At 44.6% G+C, this 24,584-nt stretch overlaps 1 protein-coding gene across 6 annotated transcripts in view; it reads right to left on the bottom strand.

Annotated features, from left to right (window-relative positions):
• Ralgps1 (Ral GEF with PH domain and SH3 binding motif 1) overlaps positions 1 to 24,584 on the bottom strand; it is a 235,789-nt gene that overhangs the window by 130,164 nt on the left and 81,041 nt on the right. For all 6 annotated transcript variants that reach the window (XM_048343137.1, XM_048343155.1, XM_048343130.1 and 3 more), the window contains exons 6-8: positions 21,337 to 21,426; positions 18,606 to 18,698; positions 552 to 678 (exon numbers count right to left, since the gene is read on the bottom strand). In XM_048343137.1, the coding sequence (XP_048199094.1) occupies positions 552 to 678; positions 18,606 to 18,698; positions 21,337 to 21,426 (310 nt within the window). The remainder of the gene's footprint in view (positions 1 to 551; positions 679 to 18,605; positions 18,699 to 21,336; positions 21,427 to 24,584) is intronic.

Genomic DNA, 24,584 nt, shown 5'->3' with positions numbered 1-24,584 from the left:
TATGTAGGAACTGAACTATATAACTTATAAGTCGGGACAGGAGGAAAAAACTGGGAGAGAGTGAGGGAAGGGGTGTCACTGTCCACAAAGAAATGTACTCATTATCTGATTTATATAACTATAACCCCTCTACATATCACCTTTATAATAACAATAAAACTTTAAAAAATCAATTGAGACTAGAATTTTCCTTGTACAAACCTTATGAAGCATGCAAATAACACATGGAGAACCAGAACAGAGGTTTGCATCAGGGTTCTCCTAGTCTGGGAGGATAAGGATGAATGGTAAATGTCGTGCCACCATGGCTGTGACCTGTTTGGGCTACACCCTGGGAGGCCGGGGTTCACCTATCACATACATAAGATGCAGAGCATCCCTTGTTCCTCCCTCACAGCTGGGCTCCCATTGCGGAGAAGGATCAACAGTCTCTTCCAACCCAAGGATCCCTGCTGCTTCCTGGAAATTCCTCAACTACAAACTGTAAAAACATCTTCATTGGCACTGAGCATGTTTCTCAAAAAAATAAATAAGCCAATTCAGACTCTTACCTAGATAGGGAATGCTGGGCACCATCTTCAGGCTCCGAATATATTCCCGAGTCCGTTTATAATTATCTTCTTTGGACATCAGGTAGTCCAATTTCTCAAAGGTGGTCTTGTCTTTTCTATTCAAAAGCTGGAATAAGAAGAAATCATAGAGCGTAAGAGAGAAAAGAAATAAAGCAGAGGAGCTAAAGGGAGAGGAGAGCTGTGAACAAAGAGCAAAAAGAAACATCTTAAAGGGTATGCTGGTGGTGTGCCAATTCCTGGGTACAAACCAAGATTTCAAAAGGCCGTTTCATGTGCAGATAGGAAGTTTTCTGGCCTCATGCTAGTCATTCTTACAAACTCTCACATGGAAGGTAGCTGCCACACTACCTAGCCATCCTCTATAGTACTGATCTCCCTCAGGTACAGACTCAACCTGAGCATGGGACTCAGAGAGTGACGCTGACAGCTCAAGGTCATGTGGAGCCTACATCAGAGGTACACCAGGTGTCCTTCCTTGAGTCCTACCACTCCCCCACCCTCCTCTGTGGCAGAAGGCTCCAGGACCTTTCACGTAACTCATATGAACACAGCCAGTACAGTGCTCCAATCTAGGCTGCCTCCTTCAGAGTCTCCAGCACCTACCTATGTCATATATCACTAGGTAAAGTAGTCATCAACTGACTGACCTAGTTAAGCACCCAGGATGAGCAGCTCCTGGGACCTGGGTCTGAGGATCCACACTCAGCAACATCCAGGCTGCTTTGGGCCAGGCCCTGCCTAATTTCTCCATGATCTCCATAGAGAATACAACCCTGAGACAGCCCAGTGCAGACAAGCAGTGACAGCCTTTCAGAGAAGACGCAGAAAAACGAACTGAAAGGAGGTTTTCAGTGCTGAAAACAATGGAGATCTTTTTTTCTCTCATTACAAGAAATGCAGGAGGGCTGGGAATATGGCCTAGTGGCAAAGTGCTCGCCTCGTATACATGAAGCCCAGGGTTCGATTCCTCAGCACCACATATATAGAAAAAGCCAGAAGTGGCGCTGTGGTTCAAGTGGTAGAGTGCTAGCCTTGAGCAAAAAGAAGCTAGTAACAGTTCAAGCCCCAGGACTGGCAAAAAAAAAAAAAAAAAAGAAGAAGAAGAAGAAGAAATGCAGGATACATCAGAGTAGGATGCTAACAGATGCTAGGAACAGCAGCTGTATAACTGGCTTGTTAATTTGAGGCTGCAATTCATTACAGTAACAAATGGGCAGGAAATACCATCTTGCATTAGCTGTTTGTAAGCACTATTGTAAACAACAAAACCTAGAAGGAAAAGAGCAAGACTGTTGTCTCCACTTCAGTTTCATAATCACAAGAATTAGGTGATTTGTCTGTATGTCTTTGGGAACTTTGATTCAATAAAGAAATGAGACATGTTTTATAGCAACAGGGTAAATGAGTAAAGAGACCATGGACTGAGATAAATAAGTTGTCATCAAGAGAAGTGTCAAGAAGAGATAGAGAGGTGGCATTTGAGATGATCACTTAAGAATGACAAATTCACTCCAGAGGCTCATGCCTGTAATCCTAGTCAATTGAGATGGAAGACTGAGGTTGGAAGCCAGCCTGGGCAGAAAAGTCTTCAAGATTCAGTTATGAGCCACATCAGGATATGAATGCAAAGTCCCTGAGTTTAATCCCCAAAAGAACAACAAATATGCCAGGCTCTGGTATGGCTCATGCCTATAATCCTAGCTACTCAGGAAGCTGAGATCTGAGTATCACAGTTCAAAGCTATTCCAGGCAGAAAAGTCCACGAGACTCATCTCTGATTAACAAGCAGAAAGCCAGAAGTGGAGCTAAGGCTCAAGTGGTAGAGCACTAGCCTTGAACATAAAAAGTTCAAGGACAAGGGCTGGGAATATGGCCTAGTGGCAAGAGTGCTTGCCTTGTATACATGAAGCCCTCGGTTCGATTCCTCAGCACCACATATATACAAAAAGGCCCGAAGTGGTGCTGTGGCTCACGTGGTAGAGTGCTAGCCTTGAGCAAAAAGAAGCCAGGGACCAATGCTCAGGCCCTGAGTTCAAGCTCCAGGACTGGCAAAAAAAGAAAAAAAAAAAGCACACACAAAAAGTTCAAGGACAGCACCCAGGCCCTGAAGTCAAGCCTCAAGGCTGGTGCACACACACACACACACACACACACACACACACAGAGAGAGAGAGAGAGAGAGAGAGAGAGAGACAGTGTATGTCAAAAGCACAGTATGTCTGAAGAATCAAAATAAGTGCTGATAAAGGATGCAACTCCTCTCCCCCACCCCAGAGATTAGCATTTCACAGACTTTTCTGCCCACGCTGGCGAACCACAATCCTTACATATCAGCTCCCTGAGTAGTTAAGATTGTAAGTGTGAGCCACCAGCACCCAGCAGGAATTCATTTTTTATTAATGTGTTGACTCCTTTGCAAGCATTTACATTCACCCAGAGGTTAAACCAACTCTGACACTGTCGTTACCCACAACAACTAAACCATGCCACTGTCCAGTGACTACACCATTGATTTCTTTGGTGTCAGTTGGGTTACTGCCTGTGTCACCTGTGATGTTCAGCCTGCTTAGCAGACTGTCCAGTAATTGTGCAGACAACACCTCAGAGGTGACCAGCTTGTCACCTGTGCCCTCCCACACTCAGAAAAGCTAGATCTGGTTAAGCTCACTCATCTGCTCCATTAAGTGCCTACAAATGAGATTCAAGACAGTGGCAGATTGCTCAAGAATAATGCATGGGTTGCTAGAAAACATTAAGAAACTAAGAGCACATATTTCTCATGATAGATTTGAAACCTGAGAATTTCCTTTAGCAATATGAAGGAATAAGCTAGGAGCAGTGAGACATGTACAGGAGACAGTAGATACAATCCAGGAATGATAAAGAAGATTCTGGAATGCCCAATAACTAGCAGTTCTTAAGACAACTGGTCCACAATGAATCAAGCCTGGATGGACATCTCCAATAAAAGAAGGCTCCCTATGATGGCATATTCTGGGTATGGAGGAGGTATATATAACAAAAAATAAAATAGAGACCATCTTAAAAATGTGCATAGAGGGCTAGGAATATGGCCTAGTGGCAAGAGTGCTTGCCTCGTATACATGAAGCCCTAAGTAAGATTCCTCAGCAACACATATATAGAAAAAAAAGGCCAGAGGTGGCGCTGTGGCTCAAATGGCAGAATGCTAGCCTTGAGCCAAAAAAAAAAAAAAGGGACAGTGCTCAGGCCCTGAGTCCAAGCCCCAGAACTGCCCCCCTCCCCCCAAAATAATGTGCATAGATATGTATGTGTCTAACACACAAATGGTCAATAAGATAAGGAGAATTTTTGTGAATGTGTGGTGCTAGGTATTGAACCTAGGACCTTGCTAGACAATGGCTCTACCACTGTATATATCCCAGGTTCAAGAGCAATTTTTTTTCAAGGAAATTAGAATCTCCAGAAGAATAAGAAAATATTCAAGAAAGAATGTGCTATTCATAATTCATTATTTGTCTATATAGTAAAGTATATTTACTTATTACTGGTTATTAAGACACTGAATACTCATTTAACGAAACTGATTTAACTATAGTGATATATTTTTGAAGAAAGAAAGAAGGTGGTTCTAGGAACGAAACAAATCTATCATACAAAAACGTCACTAGATACTCTAAAGTGGATGAATGGGGAAATTATGGCCAAAGCACATGGGTGTAAGTGTGGCAGAAATTACCAGAAGAAGCTGCTGGGTCCCTGGGAGCGGTTGCCTCTGGAGAGGGCTGGGTGGGTGAGAGCAGAGAGTCAGTTATTTCCCCCAAGCCTTTCAGTACTTAGTGATTTTTAAAAATTAATGTGCACATATTATGCTGATAAAAAGCCTTTTGAGATTTAGTTTCTTAAATATAGAGTTTGTTTACTCAGAAAATAACAGCATGTATTTACACATGTTTTAAACTTTTACTACAAGTAGAACCACAAACTGTAAACCTCACATGAATTGAGGTCCTTTAGATTTTAGAGTTTATGGAAAGCCTCAGAAATAAGCCGTCAGAACTACATACGAGAAAATAGCTTACTCGCTTACCAGGAATCAAACAGATACTAAAACCATTCATGTCCAGGAAAAGAGGTAAGGATGTGAGATTAAGAGAACCTTCACTGCCTATATAATAGGAAGCTACTTAGTAGTCAAGTTCAGAAGTCTTAGGCCCCTGAAATCTTCTTCCATTGTATTTGTTACTATTTTGATGTATCTTTGTTAACATTTTATGCTTTTTAGCATGTATGTCCCACTTAGCCAGGAAATCCTGTGAAGAGGGTGACAATGTTGGCCATACTCTGTCCTGTCCCCTGAATCTTGTGTGCTCCCAACACTGAAGAAACACTTCCCAAGAGTAATGAGACAAGCAGTAAAAAATGTAGAAACCCAACTCCTCAGAAATTCCTGAATAGTCTAATAATTCTTAGGCAAAAAGGAAATAAAAACAAAGATTATGGACAATTGACAAACCACCAACAAGGAAAATATTTTTGTCACTATGTGATAAAGCAAAAATGGTGTTAAGAAAAAGTTAACCATTTTTAATTCATTTATAGTTGGACAGGAAGAACTACTATTAATGGACTAAACTAAACCTAAACTCAACAGGCAAAGAAAATGAGGGCAGCAGGGAAAGGAAAAATGGATTAATAGATAAAATTAGAAATTGACATGCTAAAAAAAACCTGACCAATCCTATGGAAATAACTAAACCCAAGAGCTTACTGCATTAAATATCAATAAAACAAGTTTAGAACTCTACAAAAAAAGGCAAAAATATACATTAGGACTAAGAAATGCATATGAATGTATAGCCAAAATGAATTAAAATTCAAGGTAGAAATGAAGTCCTCTTATTATCCATTTTAGCTCATTTTCATGGGTGCTACTACTCCAAAGGACACAGGGGACACATGAAGCGCCGGGTCAAAGCCAGGATGACCACAGATAATGATGCTGGAGTAGAAGTGGGTACCTTGAGTGCTATTCATGACCCTCTCTTTCTGGTGAAGTAGCCCAAATCTGGACATTGTCCCCAGGGAAGGGAAAAAGAAAAGTTCCTCCAAACTCGCTTTATGAGGGCATTGGTATCTTGTTCCTTTGCCCTGAGAGAATAACATTTCCTGATATGTGGAAATATTTTCAACAAAGAGTGCTCCAAGTATGTTAAAACTGGCTCAGTTCAATTTCAATTCCAGTGTCCACAGTTGGTATGGAAAGAATTTTTAGTGCGGTCAATAATCTATGGAGCAATGGATTCAGCAGGTAAATATGGAATGGCAAGGGATACTACTGGAGCATTTTGAAAGTAATTTTTACCTCCTTGGATACATAAAATCAGTTTCTAAAACAGAAGAAAAAACCTACCAAGTCATATATCTATTATAAAACAATAAATGCGATGGAGACAATTGCATGTAATATAAGGAAAGCTTGTGACTTTGAAATTGTGTGGTGTCTGGATTAACTACCTACTATCTTTGCCAAAGCCTACGTTAAAGCCCATACAGATAGAAATTAATTTGTAGAAAATGTAGCCATGTAAATAATTCCTGTCTACAGCAAAGCAAGTTTTACTACATTGGGAATAAGGAATTATTTTGCATTGGGTTTTAAAAATCCTTATAACATTTCTTACTTGAGTGTAAAAAGCACTGCTGGGAGCCAATGGCTGCCAATGCTGGTGGCTCATGTCTGAAATCCTATGCTACTTCTCAGTAGGCTGGAGGACTGAGGACCATGATGTAAAGCCAGTCCAGGCAGAGACTCTTATCTCCAATTAATCACCAAAAAAGCCAGAGTAGAGTTGTGACTCCAGGGGTAGAGAACTAGCCTTCAGCAAAAAATCTCAGGAACAAGCACCCAGGCCCTGAGTACAAGCCCAGGACCTGTATATGCGCGCGCACACACATATACATACACACAGACACACACGGTATTCTGGGTTTTCCTTAGAGAATCAAAGAAAACAATGCCATACTGGTTCTCTCATTAATTAATGAGTTAAATAAAATCATTAATAAGTATTCATTCATTTTGTATGAGTCATTATTTTACCTTTTAAAAAAGTATCTAACAATCACACACACATACACACAAATACGTGTACCCAATCACACATATGTATACACAACATACACTCTTATGGAACACTTTCATCATGTATTTCCAATATTTTCCCTTTGTTTCTCCTTTTTTTTTAAAACACTCTCTATGAGAGTATTTTAAGTGAATAGTACAAGGAGGTTTCATTATGATGACTCGTTGGTGTACCCAGAACAAGTGCACCCCTCTATTATATTCCCTTAGCCCACTTTCCTCCTTTCATCTTTCAAGATGTATTATGCATTTAATTATGATATCTTTGTATGTGATCATTTTTTATTGTACTCATGGCAATCCTAGGAGATAGTCCCATAAGAACCCAAGAGTGGAACTGGGAGCTCGAGATTGTTTCTGTAATATGCATTTGCCTTGGGTCCATTTGGGGACCAGAGCTGATCTGGAGATGGATGAATGGTCACGCACAAAACTAGGTACCAAATGAGCAACATAAAGGGCAAGTCTAGCAAAGGCAAAGAAGAGTCAGAGTACTTCAAGAGGGCTCTAGAGGGAGAAAACAAAGTCCATTGTGAGAAGGAGCAACAAAAGAGGGAGGGAGGCCTGGAAAAAGTCTTGAAAAGTCAGGGAGCATGATGGGGCTGGAGAGGTGCCAGAGGCCACAGAAGGCATGAGAAATGGCCTGGAGGTAGGAGCCCTAAGGGATACTCAAGGCTACAACAGTTAACAGTAAGTGTTGCTTTGAATAAAGGGAGGGGAGGGAGGGGAACTTGCCTTTGGCAGTTTGGTACTGACTGGGACAGGTGAATGCCATGTCATGTGACTACCACTTCCACTGCTTATTCTACTTTTCAGCTGCTTTAGCTCAATTTGAAAAGAGTGCCAATCACAAGTCAGAAAGCATGAACTGTGAATACTAATCAAAAGGGAAACAATGGGCTCATTGTGGCCATGTTTTAACAGAAAATTTCGCTGGCCAATTCTTGCATCTCTCCAAACATGATTTGGGGGCTCTGTATTGCTTTGTTGCTGGTGGGAGTTGATGCTCTGCTGGTCATGGTCAAAAGGTTTATGGTTTGATTTTAGGGTCATGAAGTAGGTATGAGTTTGGTGGAGTGCCTGCTTAGCAAGCTCTGACTTCAATCCTCAGTACCATCAGAGGGCAAGGAAAAAAAAACAAACCCAGAAGTTTTACTGCCTCAGTTATATTCTCTCTGTACTTTCATCAAGTATCAAGTGCATCCCAGATGCAAGTGTCCCTCAAAAATGACCCATTAGGACATAACAATGGTAAGGTCCACCGCCAGGAGGGCTTCATGCAGATGCCCTCCACCTGTTTAAGTCTGCGCCCAGTACCTGAGTTAGCTAGGTAACTGGCACACCTGAAGGCAGTTACCTCCTCCTTATCTGAGGTCACATCCAATCTACCTGGACATATCTCCCACCTTTTCCTATATAATCCGGCTCAACATGAGTCCCTGTGCTCTTTTCTCTCTTACTCTCTCTTGCTCTTTTTCTATTTCCTTTTCTTTTTCTCTTCTTCCTTCCCCTCTGTCTCCCATGCCTCTATCCTGTGCGGGCTGGGCAGTTTGCTCTCCACCAATAAACTCTTCTCTGCCTGAACCATATGGCAGGTTTCTTTTCCAGTGAACCTTACAACAACCTTCTTCCTCATTCAGGTTCAGTATCTTTTCCACCTCACCCTCTCTGGCAGTACTGGACTTGAACTCAGGACATAAGCAGGTACTATACTACTTGAGCCATGCCCTAGACCATTTTTGCCTCTATCTATCTATCTATCTATCTATCTATCTATCTATCTATCTATCTATTTATTTATCTATTTATCTATCTATCTATATGCTGGTCCTGGGGCTTGAAATCATGGCCTGGGGGCTGTCCCTGAGCTAGTTTTGTTCAAAGCGAGTGCTCTTCCAGTTGAGCCACAGTACCACTTCCGGCTTTTTTGACTAGTTTATTGGATAAGAATCTCATGGAGTTTTCTGCCTGGGCTGGCTTACAATCCTAAGATCGCAGCTTCTTGAGTAGCTAGGACAACAGGCATGAGCCACAGGCTCTGGCTCTGCTTCAGTTACTTTTCAAAGAAGGTCTTACATTTTTCACAGGGCTAAGCCCTGAACCATGATCTTCTACCTGTTTCCCACACAGTTAGGATTATAGAAACATGCCACCACACTGAGCTTATTTGACCAGATGGGATGTGGCTAACTTTTTGCCCAGGCTGTCCTCAAACAGTGATTCTTCTGATTACTGCCTCTAGAGTAGCCAGGATTACAGTGGATTACAATTATTAAAACCAGACTGATACAATTATCATAACAAGAGAGGTGATGAATGAGTCTCAAATGGCAGACTCATGCCTGTAATCCTAGCTACTCAGGAGGCTGGGATCTGAGGATTGCAGTTGGAAGCCAGCCCGGGCAGGAAATGCCATGAGACTCTTATCTCCAATTAACCACTAAAAATGAGAAGTGGAGCTGTGGCTCAAAGTAGTAAAGCAGTAGCTTTGAGCAAAAGAGCTCAGGGACAGCACTGCAAGCCCAGAAGTTCAGGCCCTAGCACCAACAATAACAACAAAAACAAGTGTGGCATCACAACTACAGTTGTAGTGCAGCTCCTGTTTTGGAGGAACAATTGGAGCCTCTGCTCCAGCAAGGCAGGATAAGGCGAACACTAGAATCTGCCTTCATCAGAATGTGGAAACCCCAGAGCTGTATGTCTGGCCAGTGCTCACTCCAGGAGTAGTGCAGAAGAGACTGGTAAGACCAGAAAGAGACCAGCTGGGAGATGGCGGCAGTCCAGGTCCCACACAGAAGGGCCTGCCTGCCTCCCTCACAGAGATGCTGGCCCCGACCGACCATTTGAGAATAGCCAAGGAGCAGTTGTAAATAACAACACTGGTAATAATCAGAGCAGCTAATCCTTATCTAGCTCTTACGCATGATGCCATCGCCCTCCGACAGGCCCCGGCTAAGCCCAGTGTGTGATTTCAGGTGCCATGCTCAGTCCCCAGGCCTTGTATTTCTTCCGGGTGGCTGAGCTCCTGGCTCACGACTGGAGGTCATGAGTATCAGATGCCATGGCATAGCACATGAGGTACAGGTTGGGGAGACGAATTCTCATGATGACTTTGTAATAACCAGCGGTGCCGGGAAATCCCGCCTCGTGCCGTTGCCACCGCCACGGACCTACGAACTGGCAGGAGGTGGCGTGGTGTTCGGTGGCTTCAGGAGTGTGGGTCGGGCAGCCGTCCCGCCCAAGGCCGGCTTCACTGCCACGGTGGCGCTTCTAAGTGGGTGCAGCGGCTGGAGGGGCGTGGGGCGTCAGAGGGCCCCTGTATATATGTTGCCTGTTTGGAGGCCAGGGGGAGGAAAGGAGAGAGAAAAAGAAGAGGAGGAAAGAAGGAGAAAGAAAACGAGAAAGAGAAGAAGAGGAGAGAGAAGCGGATGAGAGCCGAGGGGAGCGGAGCCAGCCTGCAGACCGGATGAACAGAGCCGAGCCTAGCCAGGCTGGAGCCAGAGGCCTGCGGAGGATCCTGAGGCCTGAGGAGGAGTCTGGAGCCTAAGGCTTGTGGAGAGGTTTGAAGCCTGAGGCCCAAGGCCAAGGCCTGCAGAGAGACCTAAGGCCTGAGGGGGAGGGGAGGCTTGCAGGAGGAAGCAATAGAAAGAAGGAGGTTTGGAGGTTGAGGCTGTTGGAGGTTAAGGAGTGGAGGTTTGGAGGTCAGTTCTGGGTTCTGGGTAATTAACCCAGGGCATTTGGTCAGCATTTGGAGATGGAGGGCTGTTCTGGTTCTGGGTTTTAGGTTGTAAATAAAACCCCATCCCACCTTTAGTTGTGCCTCCGTGGATTATTTTCCCTCTCAGGATATATCAACTTCTTGCTTCAGGCTCTCTGGCTGCAGTTTCTGACTAGATGACATCTGATGCTTAGTTGGTATGGACAGCTTAATTCTAACCCACTCCCATGTATGTGGGGGCCTGAAATTGTCCTTCCCTGGTAGGCATTAAGTTCTGAGCCCAGCTGCAAAGGTGGAGCTATAATGGTTCCTCTTAGTTCTGCTCACTGTTCTAACAGCTTTCACTTTTTTAGCTCATGGTGACTTCTCCTTGGTTGACAGTATAGCTCTGCCTTTGGATTTTTTAACTTGTATTTTATCCAGCATTTATTGTGTTCCTATGCTGAAGCAGGAGGTAAGAAAGAAGGGCCTATTCCTTGTCTCATCTACCATATTGTCTAAAGGTTCAAAACAGTCTGTAGAGAGAGTGTTCTGACACTCTATCACCTTCTGGATACCAAAGTTTGATTTCAGATGTTCCCTGTGTAGGCTGAAAACAGAGGCTGAATGGAGTAGGCACTGAAGCACAGGTCTAGGGCTCTGGAGAGAAGTCAGTGTTCTGACCACACAGCCAGACACCACAGCGGTACCCAGGTGACAGATGAAGTTCTCCAAGCTGGTATGGGTCAGGTCTACCCCCAGGAGGGCTCCACGCAGATGCCCCCCACCTGTTTATGTCTGCACCTAGTACCTGAGTTGCCTAGGTAACTGGCACACCTGGTGGCAGTTGCCTCCTCCTCCTGAGTTCAGATCCAATCCACCTGGCCATATCTCCCACCTTTTCCTATATAATCAGGCTCAACACTGTCCCCACTCTCCTTTTCTCTTACTCTTTTCTCTGTTACCCTTCTTCCTTCCCCTCTGTCTCCCCACGCCTTCATCCTATGTGGGCTGGCAGTTTGCTTTCCCCCCAATACACTCCTTTATTAACCATGTGGCTGGTTTCCTTTCTGGCAAACCTTACAGTATGCTCACCATGAGAAGAGAAATAGAGCATAAAGGCCAGGACTGAGGTCAGGACCTTATGTACATGGGTATAAAGAAATTGGGAAAAGCCAGCTGCCACAACAGCAAGAGGAGAATCAAACCCAGGAGAAAGAGGTATTTTTTCAAGAGGGTGATAAATAATGCCCAACACCATGGCAGCATCCAGCCTATCAATGAGAGTGAAATGGCGGTATCTCCCCAAAGATGATGGTGAGCATCTGAGAAGCAGAAAGGAGTGACTGACTGGAGGCTGCTAGTGTTGGTTTCCTCTGCCCCTTCAGCCCCCATATCTGGCTTACCCACTCTCTGGACCTAGATTCAGAGAACCTAGAAACCAGCATCCCAGGTCTTGCATCACCTCCTCACCCATGTCTGAAGGGAGTTGCAGCAGGATGGCAGCAGACGCAGGGAAACAGGCACTTCTGGATGAATGACTCTGAGGTCAAACGCCACACATCTGCCCCCCTCAAGTATGGGCCAAGGACCTTAAGTCTTGATGAAAGGAGTCAGCCTTTGAGCTAGCTGTAGCACTCAATGAGCTTGTGCCTTAGATACCTGGGAGAGCCCTGATCCCAGACCCTCCCCCCTCCCTAGGTCAAACCCCGAAGACCAGAACTTTTGGCCACTGACCAAGATTTCCTCTATACTAAGAATTTCAGTTTCCACTTTGCAAATAAGTCAAACTCTCTGCACCAATTCAGTAGGAAAGAGAATTACTCTAGACACAGTGCATGCTGCCTGTGGGTGAGAGAGTATGCATACATTTATGTGTGTGCATGCTGTGTGCATGAGGCACATGGTATGTGTGACTGTGACTGCCATAATATGTGACTCACACTCTAGGAACCCTTTGTCCCAAGGTCACCTGACAATAACTGAATCTCAGGATCACTCTGGTCAGAGAAGAGACTTCAGCAGCTTACCAGCTGCCAGTCCTCCCCCTCCTCAATCTCATCTCACCGAGGGCCCCTCCTGGAGCCCTCTCTTCAGAACACATCCCATAATAGTCTGTCTGTCTCCACTACCACGCCTGCCTCAGCCATTGTCACCTTGCTCTTGAATTCTGCCTCATCTCCTAATTAAGCCCCTGGTTTCCACTCAGTCTCCACCTCCCCCAATTTGTTTTCTGCACAGTAACAGCAGTAATTAAAAACACAAAGAGCCACTGTAAACTAGCTCATGTCATCTGCTATTCAAACTCCATCGGTGTACTTAGAATAGAACTGACATTACTCCCTCAGCCTACGAGCCCCAGACACACTTATCTGTTGACTCCTCAAATGCCCCAAGCTTATCCACGATCCCCGCCCCCACCCATGGGCTATGGCACTGGCTGTCCCCTCTGCCTGGAGTGCTTATCTTCATATCCTGGCATGGTTGCTTTCTTCCCATCATTCAGCCTCATCCCAGAGGGGCCTCCCGGGAACACCTATGTAAAGCCAACTTCCAGTTGTTTTCCACCCTCCACAGTGTACATTACTTTAATTCCTATCCCATCATTCCTTGCTCATCACTTAATGTATTCAACCACATTTATGGATCACTTCTTGAGGCAGCCAGACCAGGCATGTGTTCATCCTTCCTGAATAACATCTATCTCCCCTGGATAAAGTGAAAACCACAAGGACAGGGCGTGGGCTGCAGTCTGGGGCCTGGCATAGACAAGGCGTTTGATAAATATTTGATTTTCAGAATGAATGCAAGCCGCAAGGTGATGTGTACTCAGGAAACTGGAATTGGCTGATACAACTTCTTGTGTAGGTTTCATAGCTTTGAGGAGGCTAAATATTCCAAAGTGACTCCAGTACTAGAATAAACCATTCCCTGTGTGTGTTTTTGCAGGCCAGCTATGACTCTGAATATCCAGCCAGCATTTATTAAGAACCTACTGTGTATAGGCCTGTGCACAGAGTCAGGCTATCCTACCCACCTCACTCAACTCTCCACTCAGAAGCCAGCCATGGGCAGATCAGTGACTGGATGATCCTCATGAAAGGTTATCCACTGCATGGACAAGCAACAGATCTCCTTGCATATATATAGTCCCCCACCCATCCCACTTCTACCTAAGGCAAAGTTTTCTTCTGCACAGAAGGGTGCACCATCAGCCAAAAATCTAACAAGCAAGCACACAGAGCAGGCAGGCTGCTCCCTATTTATCCCTAACACAGCAGGCCCTGCTCTTCTACTTGGATTGGTTGAGCTCAGGTTCACAATCTGCTCAAGATTGGCTAGTTTGAAGAAGGTTAGATGTACTTACATAAGGTGACCATTAAAAGACTTTGAAATAAGATTAATGGTACTCAAACCATCTCAAGGTTGGGGTAGTCCTGCTGGGGAGCTGCCGCCCCAGGGAGAAGTCGTGTGTGCCAAGCCGGTGGCCATTGCTGAGCACGGTCCTGCACCCAAGTGGGCCTCCAGGGGCCAGCCAATGGTGCACGAGGAGCCCTCATTGTTATTTTCAACATGCCATGTGAAATTATGCCATTTTTCTTTTGTCTTTTCTTTCCCGTGGTTTTACCCCTGATGTCACTGCAACTGATTTTGGTACCCTGAACATTGTATATACCTGTATTGGAACTAGGGAAGGGAAAGGGAATACCAAAATTGAGAGACAAAGGATAAGAAGAACCAAAACAACAGCAATACTTACAAAACTATATGATATAAACCAACTGTATAACTCATGGTGGTGGTGGTGGGGGAACGAGGGAGGAGGTAACAAGTTGCATAAGAAATGTACACAATGCCTTACATATGAAACTGTAGCCCCTCTGTACATCACTTTGACAATAAAGAAATGAATTTTAAAAGATCTCAGAACATGCCCACACTCTGCTATGCCTTGAACAATCTGAGATGTATCTTAATTCCATCTTGGAACAAGCAGTTAAGACAAAACCTTACATTTCAAAAATCTTTCCTTATCCCAAAGCAGTTCCTCTTTTCCTTTCTTTACTTGTTCATATTATTTTAACAGAACAATCAACAAGAGCCAAGCCAAATGGCCAAAGCAAGAACTTTTAAGCAACTCACTTTGATAGAAAAGATAGCTTGTATCACCTTTTAGGGGAGAGCTTGCATAGCATGGTTTCAACTCTCTGGCTTCTGGCCATTGGTGCCCTCCATGAGGACCTTTGACTTCTCTTTCTGCTGTGATACGGCAACCAGGTGCTGGCCAGAAATAGCCATGTTCAAGACAAAGGCCTATCTAGGGAGGCACAGACAGCAACCTAGCTCATCTTCAAAGTTTCTAATGCTTCACTTTTTTCTGTTTAATTTTTCTTATTGTTGTTTTAGTGGTAGTATACAGTGGTAGTGGGTTACCTTTATGTATGCCAGGTAAGAAGTACATTTCCTTTTGCATAGTGTCATCTGTTCCCTCATTCTCTCCCACTCCCTCCATCCCATCTCCACCCACGAAATGCATAGTTCACTTTCTTCAATGTCCAGTGCAGCCATGTCAATCTACTGCTGCAATTTTTTAACCCCTTTTCTTCTGATTCTATGCCCTCCCCCAACCTTCCCACAGATGTGCACATGAATACACCATATATAAGGTAAAGAATGTGAATCATTAGAGAAAGAAAACACAATTTAAGAAAAAAAGTCCTTTGTTTCCATATGTTTGGAGTTTGTTTCAGGTATGTGTCTAATTTTTTATATATATGAAGAGGCACTGGTTATTATACCACTGTGATTTTCTCCTAAGAAGATCCTCTTTTGGTCTCACTATATGTGAGTATCTAGAATTTTGTATACTTGGTCATGGTCCCATTGCATTTTAAAATAACTTCCACATATCAGTGAGAACATGCACTGTTTGTCTCTCTGATCTTGGCTTACCTCACTTAACATGGTTTGTTCTAGTTCCATCCATTTCCCTGTGAATGACATTATTTTATTCTTTCTAGTGGCTGTATAAAATTACATTGTACCACATTTTTTGATCCACTCATCTATTGGGGGCACCTGGGTTGTTTCCATATCTTGGCTATTGTGAATAGTGCAGCAATGAACAAGGATGTGCAGGTGTCCTTATCATGTCCTGGTTTATGATGCTCAGAGTAGATGCCTAGGCTAGGTCTTAGGGTATGTCTATCTTTAGTTTTTTGAGAAACCTCCAGATTGCTTTCCAGAGTGTTTGTACTAGTTTACATTCCCACCAGCAGTGCAGTAGGGTGCCTCTTTCTCCACATCCCTGCCAGCATTTGTTATTGTCGTCAGAATTTAAAATGTTGGCCAATCTAACTGGGGTAAGACAGTGTCTCATGGTTGTTTTGATTTGCATTTCCTTTATGGCTAGGGATGATAAGCATTTCCTCATGTGTTTCTTTGCCATTCTTACCTCTTCTTCTTAGAAGTCTCCTCTTAGTTCCCTTGCTCATTTAGTAATTGGTGTATTAACTTTTGGAAGGGTTGTATTCTTGAGCTCCATATATATATTGGATATTAGGCTTTTGACTGATGTATTGCTGGTAAAGATCTTTTCCCAATTGGTTGGATATATTTCTAGTTTAGCAATTATGTTCTAATGTTTCATTTTTGATAGAGGAGAAAAAAAAATTTTTTTTTTTTGGCCAGTCCTGGGGCTTGGACTCAGGGCCTGAGCACTGTCCCTGGCTTCTTTTTGCTCAAGGCTAACACGCTGCCACTTGAGCCACAGCGCCACTTCTGGCCATTTTCTGTATATGTGGTGCTGGGGAATCGAACCCAGGGCCTCATGTATACGAGGCAGGCACTCTTGCCACTAGGCCATATCCCCAGCCCGAGAAAAATATTTTAATCAGTGCTTGTACTGTTTGTTTGGTTTTTGGTCAGTCATGGGGCTTGAGTTCCTGAGCTCTTTCACTCAAGGCTAGTGCACTATCGCTTTGAGCCACAGCACCACTTCCAGCTTTATGGTGGTTAACTGGAGATAAGTGCCTCACAGACTTTCCTGCCTAGGATGGCTTTGAACCATGATCTTCAGATCTCAACCTCTTGAGTAGCTAGGATTACAGGCATGAGCCACCGGCACTCAGCTTGCCTGTACTGTTTTTGAGAGGGATGTGGTAGACGGGAACTGTCTGTATAGCTCAGTGGGGTTTGATGACCGAAGTTAGGGGCTGTGCAGCCAGACTACTAGGCCATTTAGCCTTGGCCCTGAGGAAGTCACTCCATCCTACTGAGTCTGTTTCCTCATCTATGAATGAGAATGACCTCACATGGATAGCTGTCAGGATTAAAGGAGTTAATGTAGGTCAAACATTTAGGGCTTTCATCCTGGCAAATCCATGCGGGAAAATAATCTATGTGGTTAGAGAGGAGCTAAGAGAAGGGGTGCACCTTTGTTAGGTCCTGGATAGAAGTTTTACTCCAGCTTTCCTGAGGAGCCATGGAAATTAATTTTCATCGCAGCACAGACTCACCAGCCCCAATTCTGGCTCAGCCACCAAGCAGGGCAGTCCTGGATATTGCTCTGTCCTAATGCTGCCCTCATGGGCCTGGCAGCAGATAGCATCTTTTGGAGAGGACTGTCAAGACCTTTATGGTTGAACCCTGCCTGTCACATCTCTGGGCAGGAGCCTCAGATAGCTCAGGCTGTTTGAGCTGCTTCCCCTGCTCTGCCCTCAATGACTCTATAGTTCTTAGGGGTCCCCGAGAATCACAGCATTGCTCACAGTAAGGTCTATGAAAAGATATAAAACACAGAGCTCCCAGTTGCTACATAGCTACCAGCAGCCCCAGAAACAATAACGGCATAAAATGATGGAAAACTCATTTGAAAAAGAATTTCCAAGCAACTTTAGAAAAAAGTCCCACTGTTCAGATGGCTTCCTTGAAATCACAGGACTGGCAGCCACTGAAGAAACCAGTAGCTTCCAAACTTACTTTCAACTTCCAAAGCCAATGCTTGGCTGTAATTCACCAGAAGCATAATACCCCAAACTGGTATAAATAGGACTTCCTGGTGGAAATGGCTTGGGCTATGTGCTTGGTGCCCTTGCTCCTCTCCCTCAGCCCTGGGAATGCCCATGGTAACTCTAGGGACCTGAGGGCTCCTCAAAGCACCCATAGAAAACTGTTATTCTATACTAACTTTCCTGAGCACTAAGAGAAAACAAGTCCCACACTCTGAACAGTGCCTGAACACAAGCCTAGTTCCCAGTCTCTAGGCTAACACCTCGGGTCCCACTCTGCTAGGGCTAAATCTATGGAAGGTTGCAATTTAAAGAAACAGGTCCATTTCTGATCACCTACAACATACCCCTTAAGTGTTTTAAAGGTTCCTTAAGCCAGCCAAGTAGGAACAGAGCCCAGTCCTACAGACTAGGAGAAAGAAGGTCGGAAATGAGTTGTTGAAGTACATCTGACAATTCCATACAGTTCTTGCCAGTGCAATGGGACATAAATGGGTCTTGAAAGGCAAGGGTTATATTTCTGAGAGAGACCCTGGACCAGGCAATGCAGGCCAAGAGGTGAATACTAATGAGCTATGGAAATAGCAATTACTTCCCCCAAGTCAGGCACTGGGCCAACTAAGAAGGATAAAGAGGTCTGAGATATTTTTAAGTATTTTTACAGCAGAAAAACTTTCCTACAGACTCAATTATATAACTATCAGACTCCACCTCTGAGCAGAAATTATCCATGGCCTCAGGAAAAAAAAGAAGAAAATCACTTTTTCCTATATTAGGGTCACAGGTTTCTCTAGAGAAACTGAGCAATATGGCCAGTGACCCAGGGCAGCTGCAAACCATCAGCCAGAGACCCTTCCAAGTGCAGCTTGTAGCCTGGCAGAGATAAGTGTGGCCAATTGGAAGGCAGAAGTTATGCGCTGACTTGGCCATTATGGATAACAACAAGCACATAGAGGTCCAGAAAGGTTCCCACTAGGGGCTTCAACCTCAGCTACATCAGCACCCATACCCACCCCTTGAAGCAAAAAGGTGCTTAGGAGGCATTGAAGCTGTGAAGATGCTCCGAGAACATTTCATTAACACACAGTAACTGTCCCTAAAAGAGTGCAGCCAGGAAAAGCCAGAGGCTTAAGCCATGCAGGTCTTCAGCAATGAAAAGGACCTCAGAAATCAAAGGGACAAACTTAGGAGATTAACTTACAGCCCAGGTTTTTGTCAGCCTGAAGATGGGAGCACTTTGTAATGCTGATACCACAGACATGAGAGAATGAAGGTTGTTGAGTTCTAGAAGTTTCTGGAGGAAAAAAAAAAAGATATGGAATACATTATTTTGCTGCTATAAACAACAAAAGAAAAACATGCTCAAGTATTACCAAATGTTGTCATATTTATGAAATTCAATTACATTTAAAAATATCTCATGTAGAAAATATAGTTCTAAGAAGTTCATAGGAACCATATGCTCTATTTCTCTCAATTGTCAAAAGGTGAGCCTGCATCTAAAAGACTTGGAAATTTTCCTAGGCTGATCGTCTGGTTGCCGGACAGAAACATGGCTTGAGATGAGATCCGATAATCCCTTTATATTCTTTTTTTAGATGAATCTGAACCTGTCCCAACAGGCTTCTGTAAGCTGACTCTGGCCCTGCCGGCAAGCATCAGTGGTTCCATTGTGATTACCTTAACACCCAACAAGAAAGAGGCCAGGGGAAGATGTTATCAATCTCCGTAATCTCTCTCAGCTGGAAAGGCAAGGCTCCTGCTTCCCGCTTCGCAGTCCCTTTGAACCAGTGAGAGTGAGTGAGAACATTTGGAGTCAATTCAGTCGCAGACAAGTCCCTTACCATGGAGGGCCACAAATGAGCCACAGCAGAGTCAGTGCAGAAAAATGCAGTTGCTGTGTTCTTGGTTTCATACTGGGGAAACTTGCTAACTGGAACCGTGGTCCTGTGTCTCATTCTTAGGAGGCAGTGAACCCTGTCTTAGTGAGCAGGCTTTATGGAACCCAAAGACCTGGTTCCAATCCTAGCTCCCTCGATTTGTTTCCTTCAGCAAGTTACTCAATCCTCTGAGTCTTGTTGTCCTTGTAGATAAAACTCGGAAGGTAATCATGGATGGTAGCCTGCATGAGATGGTGCCTGTACCCAGCAAAGGCAATGCCTGGACCTGGGGTACATATTCAGTACAAGATGAGGCTTGGTCCTCTCTGTCTGAAAGACTCCTTTTCTCTCCCCTTATCTTGGGGATGCTCAGATGCCCTTTCCTCTAAAATGCCTTTCCTCGCCATGTTTGCAAATCTAAGAAGACTGGGGACTGACCTCTGTTCTCTTACGCAGGCTCTGGCACTTGGATTGTACTTATTTTTACTTGCCTAGCTCCGATTGTCTACCTGTGTTCCCTGAGAGCAGGGACCAAATACAATCTACCACCATGTTGTCAGTATCCAGTACAGCACTCAGCACACAGCAGGTAAAATGAATAATAGATGAAAAGCTCTTAAGCCTGCCCCTTGTAGCTCTGTTAATGTTTCTTTTAGTACATCTTGTTATAATCTCAAACGGCTTCCTGTGTGTAATAACAGATTCCCTAAGTGAACTTAATTTCATTCTAGCATCTCAATTGCTATGCCTATTACCAAATTTCTTTCTAAAGCTGAAAGGTTTCTGGAAGATTTTTACCAATTCCATTTTCCAGATGAGAAAATCAAGGCCCAGTAAAGAGGATTTCCCAGGGATACCTGCAGGGTGCAGGGCCAGCATTACCATCTGCAGTATAGATAATGGAAGGATTAAGGAGGAAGGATTCTGTATCCCTGAATGAGGACCATAACTCAGTTCCAAACTGCAGGTCCCAGGAGGGCTACAGCCACATCCCACTCCTTACTCTGGCTTAGCATAGAACTGATGGGCAGGGACAAGAAGCTTTCAGCTCAGCACCAGTTCCAGACATGTGAAGAGACTCTATGGGACATCATTGTGACCACTGCCCCTAACATATCTTACAGCCTGACAAGCTTAATCTTCCTATAGAGGGATAGCAGAGCTGCTCCCCTGAAGGCAATGAGACATGGCTTTGATTGCTGCTGTCAATGACTAGCTTAGGGCCTGAGCACAACACTTCACCTCCTTAAGTCCCCTTCTCACTCTGCAGATGGAATGATACTATGTGAGCACTGAGTGTGACCCCATTAGTACAGGAGCTGCTACACTGCCTGGGACAGAAGAGCTCAGTTCAGGGCAGCTCTCCAGAGATGCAGGTGGGAAGACAACACCATCACACACAAAGCAAGCACTGAACCAGGCAGAGCAATGATTCTGGAACCTGGTAAACCTGGGTGGTGGGAGAAGGGCACAGGGAGGAGCTACGTGACTTGACAATGGTCTGGGAAAGCCATGAACTAGCAGACATGAGGAAAGAGGAGAAAGGGATCCAACAAGCACAAGGGCATAGACTATGAAGCCGGGAGTAGCAGGTGGGCACAGGGGTCAGCAGGGTCACCTGGCTCTGGCCTTAGTTCAGGGTAAAGTGGGTGGAACCTGATGACCAGCAACACAATTATACATGATATGAAGAGATCACAGCCACAGGTACTAAGTACAACCCACCAGCCTTGGCACAGCCAGTGTCTAAAGGAGGAGGATGAATGGAGTCCAGAAGGCAGTTTGGAAGTACTGAAATCTCAAGTGAGGAGAATGGTTTTCTGACACAATTAAGGGATAGAGGGAGATGCTGCCAAAGCACAAACAGGGTACAGGGGTATTGGAAGCCTAGTGGGTCTTACAGCGGGCTCTGCCTGGGAAGGTCAGATGGTACACCCCCACCCCACCCCGCCATTGGACCTTGTCCAGCAGGCTCAGGGCAAAGAACCATACGAAGTACTGAGGAAGTACATTTTAAGACACAAAATAAATAAAAATAATATAACAGCTTACCTTGGCTATTTTCACAAAATGGCTCAGGATTTCTGCCCTTATTTTTAAAGTCTGTGCTGTTAGAATTTCTCGTACAACCCAAAAACTGACCTGCAATACACAAATATACACACAAACACACAGAGAGAAGTTGTTAAATGCCATCCAGACCATCTGCACCACCGCTGCTGTGGGATTTCTGGGAGGCCAGGAAGGTACAGGAGCAAGACCTGAGGTCATATAAGGTTGGTTTTCTTGTGGCACCTGACCCTGGATCCCTGGGGACCCTGTTTCCAGTGACCCTCTGTAGCATACGGGTGGTAATGTGAGAAGAAGGCACTTCTGCCATCACCCAGGGAAGGACTGGGTCCTCTGCAGAGCTGGGTGCCAGTGGCTCACACCTGTCATCCTGGCTACTCAGGAGGCTGAGATCTGAGGAACAGAGTTCAAAGCCAGCCAGGGCAGGAAAAGTGACTCTTACCTCCAATAAATTACTCATAAAAAGCTGGAGGCGGTGGTGCTGTGGCTCAAGTGGGAGAGTGCTAGCCTTGAGCAAAAGAAGCTCAAGGACAGTGCCCAGGCCCAGAGTTCAAGCCTCAGGACTGGCAAGAAATAAATAAAAACATTTTAAGAAAGGAAGTTTCAGGGCTGGAAATGTAGCCTAGTGGTAGAGTGCTTGCCTTGTATACATGAAGCCCTGGGTTCAATTCCTCAGCACCACATATATAGAAAAAAGCCAGAAGTGGCACTGTGGCTCAAGTGATAGAGTGCTAGCCTTGAGCAAAAAGAAGCCAGGGACAGTGCTCAGACCCTGAGTCCAAGCCCCAGGACTGGCAAAAAAAAGAAAAGAAAGGAAGTTTCTGCAGGAGCTGCAGGGAATTGGGAGGTGATTCAGCCTGGACTCCTTGGCTCCATATGTGAGGGCACCGTGAATAATGGGAGAATGGATAGAGGGATGGCAACAGTCAGACAAAGAGATGTACGCTGACTTCATATGGCCTGCCAGGTTAGAGATAAGGAAGTTTTACCAATATAATGTGGAAAGGCAACCAATTTTCTAAAAGAGGTTTAGCAATTATAAACAACACAGAAGTGTCTTTCAAAGTTCCATGAAATAACCCAAGCGACGGGCTGGGAATATGGCCTAGTGGCAACAGTGCTTGCCTCGTATTCATGAAGCCCTGGGTTCTGTTCCCCAGCACCACATATATAGAAAATGGCCAGAAGTGGTGCTGTGGCTCAAGTGGTAGAGTGCTAGCCTTGAGCAAAAAGAAGCCAGGGAGAGTGCTCAGGCCCTGAGTCCAAGCCCCAGGACTGGCAAAAAAAAAAAAAAAAAAAGAAATAACCCAAGCGAATGGGTTTTTTCTTCTGGCACTAGCACACGCCAAAGCCTGTGTCAGTAGCTTTGGTGAAGATCCTCATTTTTGCCTGACCTCTCACACACACCCACAGCCCTGAGCCGCTGGGGGCTACTGGTGGGAACGGGCTGACTCACAGCACCTCAAGAAAACATAGGGAAGGGGCAGCCAAGAGCTGCTGGGAAATGGCTAGCTTTCTTTCTTATGCCTCACTCCCATCACAACAGTGTTGTATGAAACATGGACGCCCAAGAGTGCCATGGCAGCAGTACAAGGAGAGAGGGTGCAGTGGCACAGCAGGGGGATGTGTGCATGAAGAGGAAGGCAAGGCAGCACACACACACACACACACACACACACACACACACACACACACACAACTTGATAAGAAAAAAAGACAGAGAGGATGGCCTGGAGTTAGCATTCCAAGCTCCCTGCTGCAATAAGGGAGGCTCTCCTGATTGAAAAACTGTCCCTTTTCAAAGAGGAAATAGGAAAGGGAAGCCAGGAATCAACAGTTTGTGTTTTATATCAAGCAGGAGCCTTAGAGAATGTTTTCTTCAGTGAAATTACTGGTGGTTGCCCCCAGGACACGCCTGGGTTTCCATAGAATCATTTTTTCCAAGGAATTGCCAAAATTAAATTCAGTCTCATGTTTACTAGCCAGTTATGGAAGAAAGTTCTTCTAAGTACCAAACAGTAAACTCAATGATCTTATATTTTAATATGTGCACTTCTTATGCCACATAATCTCGTGTGCTGCTTTATATGTATAATTTAATAGATTCCTGCCTGCCAAAACCTCACATATTTTTCCCTGGCAAAACTATGGAAAATGACAGAGTTGACTCTGGATCTGCAGCAGCAAACAGTGTGCAGAGGCAGCTCTGATGAAACAATTTGATCTCACAGTTATGTGAAGTCACTGAAGTCCACACCTTTCCTGGCACGGAAATGACCAAGAGAGGAAGCAAAACCCTCCAGAAATCTCTGAACTGGAAAGCAACTGTGATAATGGCCACTGAAGAGTTCAAGGCAGGCGAACCATAGTATGGGGAGTAATGACAGATGAGAGCAGGCTCTGGAAGATGGGAAGAAGCTCTTATAGTAATTCAAGACTGACCGGGACCAGTGGTGGCTGACAGGCCTGAAGGAGCTCTGTGGGGTACAGAAGGGAGGGCAGATGAAACTGGAGAGGGAGAGGATGACCAGACCAAGGGTCCTGGAGCAAAGAGAGATGACAGAACTATGGTGCTATCTCTCATAGGGAATTCAGAGGCTTCTGAATGGAGCTGCATGTGAGATCCTTCTGTTGGTCAGGGGCACCAGCTAGAACACTAAGCCAATGGTGACAGAGAGGTGAGGGGCCTGAGGGGGGGCCCCAGTGAAGGAGATGAGAAGGAGGGCCAGATGAGAAAGATGAAACATGCAGAGCAACAGTTTTAACCAGTTTTAACTTTATATTCTCTTCTTTAGATACAAAATTTCACAGAAACTTGATACAGAGTATAAGGGAAATAGAGATAGGGACAAAGAACCATTTGTAAACTTATTAGTCTCACATACAGATGAACAGGGTGGTATATGTCTTCCCACTTTTTTTCCGTATATACAACATATGGTTGTCTTTCTCAACTAAATTGGCAAACATTAATTATATGTCAGAAGAACTTTTGAAGTCAATATCTGTCTGCAATTTTTTTTTCCAGTCCTGGGGTTTGAACTCAGGGCCTGGGTGCTGTCCCTGAGCTTCTTTTGCTCAAAACTAGTGCTTTACCACTTGAGCCACAGCACCACTTCTAGTTTCTTGGTAATCTATTGGAGATTAGAGCCTCACAGACTTTCCTGACAGGCTGGCTTTGACCCTTGATCCTCAGATCTCAGCCTTATGAGTAGCTAGGATGACAGGAA

The sequence above is a fragment of the Perognathus longimembris genome, chromosome 1 (genome assembly GCF_023159225.1).
Source record: "Perognathus longimembris pacificus isolate PPM17 chromosome 1, ASM2315922v1, whole genome shotgun sequence".
Taxonomy (NCBI): domain Eukaryota; kingdom Metazoa; phylum Chordata; class Mammalia; order Rodentia; family Heteromyidae; genus Perognathus; species Perognathus longimembris.
The sequence above is the reverse complement of the archived record's forward strand: the minus strand, read 5'-3'. Positions and strand labels throughout refer to the sequence as shown.